The following is a 9,837-nucleotide window of genomic DNA, read 5'->3' as shown; positions in this document are numbered from 1 at the left end:
AAATATTAAAAAAAGGATAAGTTAAATGTCGAAGTCAATAAACATTGAAAAAAAAGGTTTTCCCAGTGGGGTTGCAAAGCAGCTTTAAGATTTCCGTGCATTTTCAGTACACCTAAAAGGGCAAAGACAAATATTTTGTGTGTGTAGAAGAAAAATGTCTAAACAAACCCCCCAAGCTACGGGAGAACTCAATGCAACAGAGAAAAACCATCACCTAATTACAGTGAAATGGCAACTACGTCATACAAAAAGCATGCAAAAATGTTCAGACAGCAAATGTTATGCATGTGTGTTTTGTATGCAAGTACAATGAAAAACAATTTATTTTGTTTTTGTATGTGTGTGTCTATGTGTGTAGACATGCATGTGCTCATGTGCGTTTGAATGCATGTACATTAATGTACATAGCTCAGGAGGTAAGACCGATTGTCTGGCAGTCGGAGTGGTTGCGTGTCAACCCCGCCTGGGCATGTCGAAGTGTTCTTGAGCAAGACACCTAACCCTAACCCCTAAACTGCTCTGGCGAAATGAGAGGCATCAATTGTAAAGGGCGCTTTGGGTAAAAGCGCTATATAAATGCAGTCCATTTACCATAATGGCACTACGATTATTTTATTTTAGTCGTACCAGGTGAAGGTGAACGTGAAAGTAACATTATAATATCTTTACATAATAATTAGCTGTATCATATACTAGACTGAGAAATAAAGCAGTAAATTGTTCATTTCTTGTGTTACCAGTTATGCTGAGCTGGAGAGAGTCACTGTATGGTGTGTAGAAAAGCGGGTTTCCCTCTCCCTGCCTAGGCACCAGTACTCTCCACCATGTGAAACTGCAGCAGAGTGGATGGTGTAACTGGACCCGTCAGTGCTGCTGGAGTCAGTGCTGGTCAATGCTGCTCCCTGTGTTTCTTTGTACCACAGATACTCCCAGCCAGCAGGATCAGTGCCAACCCTGCAGCTCAGGGTCACCATATCTCCTGTGAAGATCTCTCGACTGGGGGGGTCCAGAGTCAGCAGGGGTTTGGGGGCCTCCCCTACAAAACAGGTATAATGTCACCCGCAGGAAAAACACTAGAAAACCAGAGTAACATTAAGACACTTGCTATTATAAACAAGACTGCACAAACCATAACTCACCATATAATAAAGTTACTTGTTTGGTAACAGATGATTGCTCACCCAGACCATACAATACAATACAGTACAATGAGCTCTTATATAGCGCTCTTCATGCGTACATCCCAGGGTGCTCCACATTAAAATTAAAATTTAAAAAATAAATAAATAAATAAATAACCAACCTAAGAAGTCAAAACTAAGAGGAATAGGCACATGAGAATCATGGTACGGATAAATTAACATAAATATAGGTCTCTGTAGTTTTCACAGCACAGCAACATTACTCACCATCTACAGTCAGGGTCACATCTTTGCTCATTTCAGTGTAAACATCTCTTCCTGGTATTCCTCCTCTGCAGGAGTATCTTCCTCTGTGTGACTGATCTAGAGCTGGGATTGTGTGCTCATTTCCACTGCCGGAGAGCGTACTGTTCATAGAGGCTCCATCTCTGTACCACAGATAACTCCACTCAGTCTGAATGGACTGAGTCTCACATTTGAGAGTCACTTTCTCAGTGGGGTAGAACTTCCTCCATGCAGGGTTCAGGGTTAGCACAGCAGGCGGTGGAGCTGCCAGTACAGGACACAATCAAACCCAGGACTGGGACAAAGAACTTCAGCTGTTCAGAAGAATTCAGTTAATATGTGTGCATTTACCGAATAAAAAAAAACTTTTTTTTTTTTTTCAATTTCTATCTACAATAACACAAAAATATGACTTTTACTTAAAAATAGTCTTAGACATGACATTTCTTAAAATATTCTTAATTTGGCTTTAATTACAATTAAATTAATTATTGGAAGTCTATCTAATCATTGTGCATTCAGAGATGGAGGTGTGGGAGAGAAGTGCCTATTTTACTTGCCTGTAATTCATGTAAAATAGGCATTAAATTGCAAGAAATATTGCAAAAAGGATTTACGCTTAAATGTGTGAGGTCAAGTAAACATTGAGGCAAAAAGGTTATTCCCAGTCAGGAATTGCAAACCAGCTTTAAGATTTCCAGGTGCAGTTTTCAGTACACACTCAGAAGGCAGAAGAGAAATATCTTGTGATGTGTAGCACGAGAAACTGTCATGAAACTACACCACAGCTACAGGAAGAACTCAATGCAACTAGAGAGAAACCAGTTCACCTAATTACAGTGAAATGGCAACTACGATCATACAAAAAAGCATGCAAAAATGTTCAGACAGCAAATGTTTATGCATGTGTGCTTGTATGCAAGTACAATGAAAACAATATTGATTTTGTTTTTGTATGTGTGTGCCTGTGTGTAAACATGCATGTGCTCATGTGCGTTTGAATGCATGTACATTAATGTACATAGCTCAGGAGGTAAGACCGATTGTCTGGCAGTCGGAGGGTTGCCGGTTCAAACCCCGCCCTGGGCATGTCGAAGTGTTCTTGAGCAAGACACCTAACCTCTAACCCCTAACTGCTCTGGCGAATGAGAGGCATCAATTGTAAAGTGCTTTGGGTAAAAGCGCTATATAAATGCAGTCCATTTACCATAATGGCACTACGATTTATTTTATTTTAGTCGTACCAGGTGAAGGTGAACTGTGAAATTAACATTATAATATCATTACATAATAATTAGCTGTATCATATACTAGACTGAGAAATAAAGCAGTAAATTGTATTTCTTGTGTTACCAGTTATGCTGAGCTGGAGAGAGTCACTGTATGGTGTGTAGAAAGCGGGTTTCCCTCTCCCTGCTCGGCACCAGTACTCTCCACCATGTGAAACTGCAGCAGAGTGGATGGTGTAACTGGACCCGTCAGTGCCGCTGGAGTCAGTGCTGGTCAATGCTGCTCCCTGTGTTTCTTTGTACCACAGATACTCCCAGCCAGCAGGATCAGTGCCAACCCTGCAGCTCAGGGTCACTGTATCTCCTGTGAAGATCTCTCCACTGGGGGGGTCCAGAGTCAGCAGGGGTTTGGGGGCCTCCCCTACAAAACAGGTATAATGTCACCCGCAGGAAAAACACTAGAAAACCAGAGTAACATTAAGACACTTGCTATTATAAACAAGACTGCACAAACCATAACTCACCATATAATAAAGTTACTTGTTTGTTAACAGATGATTGCTCACCCAGACCATACAATACAATACAGTACAATGAGCTCTTATATAGCGCTCTTCATGCGTACATCCCAGGGTGCTCCACATTAAAATTAAAATTTAAAAAATAAATAAATAAATAAATAAATAACCAACCTAAGAAGTCAAAACTAAGAGGAATAGGCACATGAGAATCATGGTACGGATAAATTAACATAAATATAGGTCTGTGTAGTTTTCACAGCACAGCAACATTACTCACCATCTACAGTCAGGGTCACATCTTTGCTTATTTCAGTGTAAACAGCGCTTCCTGGTATTCCTCCTCTGCAGGAGTATCTTCCTCTGTGTGACTGATCTAGAGCCGGGATTGTGTACTCATCTTCTCTGGAGAACGCACTGTTGATAGGGGCTTCATCTCTGATCCACAGATAACTCCACTCAGTCTGAATGGACTGAATCTCACATTTGAGAGTCACTTTCTCAGTGGGGTAGAACTTCCTCCATGCAGGGTTCAGGGTTAGCACAGCAGGCGGTGGAGCTGCCAGTAGAGGACACAATCAAACCCAGGACTGGGACAAAGAACTTCAGCTGTTCAGAAGAATTCAGTTAATATGTGTGCATTTACCGAATAAAAAAAAACTTTTTTTATTTTTTCAATTTCTATCTACAATAACACAAAAATATGACTTTTACTTAAAAATAGTCTTAGACGTGACATTTCTTAAAATATTCTTAATTTGGCTTTAATTACAATTAAATTAATTATTGGAAGTCTATCTAATCATTGTGCAGTCAGAGGTGGAGGGGTGGGAGAGAAGTGCCTATTTTACTTGCCTGTAATGCATGTAAAATAGGCATTAAGTTGCAAGAAATATTGCAAAGAAGGAGTTAAGCTTGAATGTGTGAGGTCAAGTAAACATTGAGGCAAAAAGGTTATTCCCAGTCAGGAATTGCAAAGCAGCTTTAAGATTTCCAGGTGCAGTTTTCAGTACACACTCAGAAGGCAGAAGACAAATATCTTGTGCTGTGTAGCAAGAGAAACTGTCATAAACTACACCACAGCTACAGGAAGAACTCAATGCAACTAGAGAGAAACCAGTTCACCTGATTACAGTGAAATGGCAACTACGATCATACAAAAAAGCATGCAAAAATGTTCAGACAGCAAATGTTTATGCATGTGTGCTTGTATGCAAGTACAATGAAAATAATATTGATTTTGTTTTTGTATGTGTGTGTCTGTGTGTGTACACATGCATGTGCTCATGTGCGTTTATATGCATGTACAGTAATGGCAATACGATTCATTTTACTTTAGTCGTACCAGGTGAAGGTGAACTGTGAAAGTAACATTATAATATCATTACATAATAATTAGCTGTATCATACACTAGACTGATAAAAAGCAGTAAATTGTATTTGTTATGTTACCAGTTATGCTGAGCTGGAGAGAGTCACTGTACGGTGTGTAGAAAGCGAGGCTCCCTCTCCCTGCTCGGCACCAGTACTCTCCACCATGTGAAACTGCAGCAGAGCGGATGGTGTAACGGGACCCGTCAGTGCTGCTGGAGTCAGTGCTCGTCAGTGCTGCTCCCCGTGTTTTTTTGAACCAGAGATACTCCCAGCCAGCAGGATCTGTGCCAGCCCTACAGCTCAGGGTCACTGTATCTCCTGTGAAGATCTCTCCACTGGGGCGGTCCAGAGTCAGCAGGGGTTTGGGGGCCTCCCCTAAAAAACAGGTATAATTTCACACGCAGTTAAACCAGAGTAAACATACATTTCAGATGCTACTTTAAGACACTAACCATAATAAACAGGCCACAAAGAACAATCCACAACATTACAGTTAAAGTAAAAAAATTAGCAAAAATAGAAATACTACATTATAATTATTACATTTGTATCATCATGTAATAAATGACATCTTACCATTAACTTTGAGTGCAACCATATTGCTGCTGCCAGTATACAGTACTCTTTCCTTATGTTGTCCTTTACATGTGTATGTTCCTGAGTCTGACTGAACAGCAGACAGGATCTCATAGATGTCCTCAGCTGTGCCCACAGGAAGTTCTCGTCCATCTCTGTACCATTTATGCATCCACACAGGAGAGCTGTCCTGAATGTGACAGTGAAGAGTCGCTCTCTCTCTGTTAAAGATGTTTTTCCATCCAGTCTGTAGAGTCAGAACCACGGACGGGAGTGCTGGAAAGACCAGGAAACAAAGTGCAAGATGAAGATGGATTCACAGGAATACCTGCTTTACATGGATTGCTGATGCCCGTCAGTCGACAACTTTCTATACAATATTACAAAGGTAACAAAAAAAAGAATAATTTGCAAATACTGGATATTAATTATTGCACTTTTACGTAAGCATTAATATAGGTCAAGCTAACTCTCACAGCACAACATTACTCACCATCTACAGTCAGAGTCACATCTTTGCTCATTTCAGTGTAAACAGCTCTTCCTGGTATTTTCCCTCTGCAGGAGTATCTTCCTCTGTGTGACTGATTAAGAGCTGGGATTGTGTACTCATTTCCTCTGTAGAGCACACTGTTCATAGAGGCTCCATCTCTGTACCACAGATAACTCCACTCAGTCTGATGGGTCTGAATCTCACATTTGAGAGTCACTTTCTCAGTGGGGTAGAACTTCCTCCATGCAGAGTTCAGGGTTAGCACAGCAGGTGGTGGAGCTGCCAGTACAGGACACAATCAACACCATCACTGGGACAAAGAACTTCAGCTGTTCAGAAGAATTCAGTTAATATGTGTGCATTTATTGAAGAACACACCAACATACAAACCTTTTTTTTATTTATACCTACAATAACACAAAAATATGATTTTTACTTAAAAATAATCTTAGATGTTACATTCCTCAAAATAGCCTCCTTTGCTTGAATGACAATTCAATTAACTATTGGAATATTGGAAGTCTATCCAATCATTTTGCGAAGTGGAAGGTGGAGGGGTGGGAGATAGGTGGCAGGGTAATTAAATAAAGGGAAATCTTATCTACCATAAGCTTTTTTTTAAACACCAGGTAACCTAATACATTTAGCCTGTAGTGCAAGTAAAATAGGCATTAAGTTGCAGGTAATATGGCAAAGAAGGAGTAAGGTAATATGTGCGGGGTCTGATAAAATTTGTGGCAAGAAGGTTATTTTCAGTGAGGAATTGCAAAAAAGCTTGAGATTTCCAGAAACAGTGTTCAGTACACCCAGAATGCAGAAGACAAATATTTTGTGTTGTCTAGCAAAAGAAACCGTTGTAAGACTGCACTACAACTTACAGGAAGAACTCAATGCAACTAGAGAGAAACCAGTTCACCTGATTACAGTGAAACGGCAACTACAATCATACAAAAAAGCATGCAAAAATGTTCACAGACAGCCAATATTTATGCATGTTTGCTTGTATGTATGAACAGTGAAAATATTATTTTTGTTTTTGTATGTGTGTGTATGTGTGTGTGTTTGCATACATGTACAGTAATGTCACTACAATTCATTTCATTTTAGGTTTACCAAAGGAGAACTATGAAAGCAACAACTGTATATCACATTACAGAATTATTAGATGTATCATATACTAGACTGATAAAAAGCAGTAAATTGTATTTCTTATGTTACCAGTTATGCTGAGCTGGAGAGAGTCACTGGACGGTGTGTAGACAGTGGGGGTCCCTCTCCCTGCTAGGCACCAGTACTCTCCACCATGTGAAACTGCAGCAGAGCGGATGGTGTAACGAGACCCGTCAGTGCTGGTCAGTTCTGCTTCCTGTGTTTCTTTGTACCACAGATACTCCCAGTCAGAAGGATCAGTGCCAGCCCTACAGCTCAGGGTCACTGTATCTCCTGTGAAGATCTCTCCACTGGGGGGGTCCAGAGCCAGCAGGGGTTTGGGAGCCTCCTCTACAAAACAGGCATAATTACCCACAGGTTAAAACACCAGAAAACCAGAGTCACGTTAAGACACTTACTATTATAAACAGAGCTGCACAAACCATAACTCACCATAAAATAAAGTTAATTCTTATGTAACAGATGATTGCTCACCCAGCAATCACCCAGACCATACAATACAATAAAATACAATACAATACAATAAGCTCTTATATAGTGCTCTTCATGCGTACATCCCAGGGTGCTTTACAAAAAAAAAAAAAAATAAATAACCAAACTAAGAAGTCAAAACTAAGAGGAATAGGCACATGAGAATCATGGTACGTATAAATTAACATAAATATAGGTCTGTGTAGTTTCCACAGCACAGCAACATTACTCACCATCTACAGTCAGGGTCACATCTTTGCTCTTTTCAGTGTAAACATCTCTTCTTGGTATTTTCCCTCTGCAGGAGTATCTTCCTCTGTGTGACTGATCTAGAGCTGGGATTGTGTACTCATTTCCTCTGGAGAGCACACTGTTCATAGAGGCTCCATCTCTGTACCACAGATAACTCCACTCAGTCTGATGGGTCTGAATCTCACATTTGAGAGTCACTTTCTCAGTGGGGTAGAACTTCCTCCATGCAGGGTTCAGGGTTAGCACAGCAGGTGGTGGAGCTGCCAGTACAGGACACAATCAACACCATCACTGGGACAAATAACTTCAGCTGTTCAGAAGAATTCAGTTAATATATGTGCATTTATTGAAGAACACACCAACATACAAACCTTTTTTTTATTTATACCTACAATAACACAAAAATATGATTTTTACTTAAAAATAATCTTAGATGTTACATTCCTCAAAAATAGCCTCCTTTGCTTGAATGACAATTCAATTAACTATTGGAATATTGGAAGTCTATCCAATCATTTTGCGAAGTAGAAGGTGGAGGGGTGGGAGATAGGTGGCAGGGTAATTAAATAAAGGGAAATCTTATCTACCATAAGCTTTTTTTTTTAAACCCCAGGTAACCTAATACATTTAGCCTGTAGTGCAAGTAAAATAGGCATTAAGTTGCAGGAAATATGGCAAAGAAGGAGTAAGGTAATATGTGCGGGGTCTGATAAAAATTGTGGCAAGAAGGTTATTTTCAGTGAGGAATTGCAAAAAATCTTGAGATTTCCAGAAACAGTGTTCAGTACACCCAGAATGCAGAAGACAAATATTTTGTGTTGTCTAGCAAAAGAAACCGTTGTAAGACTGCACTACAACTTACAGGAAGAACTCAATGCAACTAGAGAGAAACCAGTTCACCTGATTACAGTGAAACGGCAACTACGATCATACAAAAAAGCATGCAAAAATGTTCACAGACAGCCAATATTTATGCATGTTTGCTTGTATGTATGAACAGTGAAAATATTATTTATTTTGTTTTTGTATGTGTGTGTATTTGCATACATGTACAGTAATGTCACTACAATTCATTTCATTTTAGGTTTACCAAAGGAGAACTATGAAAGCAACAACAGTATATAACATTACAGAATTATTAGATGTATCATATACTAGACTGATAAAAAGTAGTGAAATGTATTTCTTATGTTACCAGTTATGCTGAGCTGGAGAGAGTCACTGTACGGTGTGTAGACAGTGGGGCTCCCTCTCCCTGCTCTGCACCAGTACTCTCCACCATGTGAAACTGCAGCAGAGTGGATGGTGTAACGGGACCCGTCAGTGCTGCTGGAGTCAGTGCTGGTCAGTGCTGCTCCCTGTGTATTTTGGAACCAGAGATACTCCCAGCCAGCAGGATCTGTGCCAGCCCTGCAGCTCAGGGTCACTGTATCTCCTGTGAAGATCTCTCCACTGGGGCGGTCCAGAGTCAGCAGGGGTTTGGGGGCCTCCCCTAAAAAACAGGTATAATTTCACACGCAGGAAAACCAGAGTAAACATACATTTCAGATGCTACTTTAAGACACTAACCATAATAAACAGGCCACATAGAACAATCCACAACATTACAGTTAAAGTAAAAAATTTAGCAAAAATAGAAATACTACATTATAATTATTACATTTGTATCATCATGTAATAAATGACATCTTACCATTAACTTTGAGTGCAACCATATTGCTGCTGTCAGTATACAGTACTCTTTCTTTATGTTGTCCTTTACATGTGTATGTTCCTGAGTCTGACTGAACAGCAGACAGGATCTCATAGGTGTCCTCAGCTGTGCCCACAGGAAGTTCTCGTCCATCTCTGTACCATTTATTCATCCACACAGCAGAGTGGTCCTGAATGTGACAGTGAAGAGTCGCTCTCTCTCTGTTAAAGATGTTTTTCAATCCAGTCTGTAGAGTCAGAACCACGGGTGGGAGTGCTGGAAAGACCAGGAAACAAAGTGCAAGATGAAGATGGATTCACAGGAATACCTGCTTTACATGGATTGCTGATGCCCGTCAGTCGACAACTTTCTATACAATATTACAAAGGTAACAAAAAATAGAATCATTTGCAAATACTGGATATTAATTATTGCACTTTTACGTAAGCATTAATATAGGTCAAATGTTCTACCAGTAAACTCTTACAGCACAACAACATTACTCACCACCTACAGTCAGAGTCACATCTTTGCTCGTTTCAGTGTAAACATCTCTTCCTGGTTTTCTCCCTTGGCAGGAGTATCTTCCACTGTGTGACTGATCTAGAGCTGGGATTGTGAACTCATTTCCACT

General features: G+C 40.1%; 1 protein-coding gene across 1 annotated transcript; it reads right to left on the bottom strand.

Annotated features, from left to right (window-relative positions):
- Nucleotides 1-740: 740 nt before the first annotated feature.
- Nucleotides 741-9,831, bottom strand: LOC135246462 (Fc receptor-like protein 5). Its single transcript, XM_064319918.1, has 12 exons — nt 9,711-9,831; nt 9,204-9,479; nt 8,706-9,002; nt 7,492-7,770; nt 6,836-7,117; nt 5,618-5,896; nt 5,125-5,400; nt 4,627-4,923; nt 3,455-3,733; nt 2,781-3,077; nt 1,410-1,691; nt 741-1,036 (listed from the first exon to the last, which is right to left on the bottom strand). Exons 2-12 carry the CDS (start codon nt 9,373-9,375, stop codon nt 741-743), a joined length of 3,036 nt encoding a protein of 1,011 aa, XP_064175988.1. The 5' UTR covers nt 9,376-9,479; nt 9,711-9,831.
- Nucleotides 9,832-9,837: the final 6 nt, after the last annotated feature.

Source organism: Anguilla rostrata, unplaced genomic scaffold (assembly GCF_018555375.3).
Source record: "Anguilla rostrata isolate EN2019 unplaced genomic scaffold, ASM1855537v3 scaf0355, whole genome shotgun sequence".
In the NCBI taxonomy this organism is placed as follows: Eukaryota; Metazoa; Chordata; class Actinopteri; order Anguilliformes; family Anguillidae; genus Anguilla; species Anguilla rostrata.
Note: the sequence above shows the minus strand (reverse complement) of the source record. Positions and strands in the feature narration are given on the sequence as shown.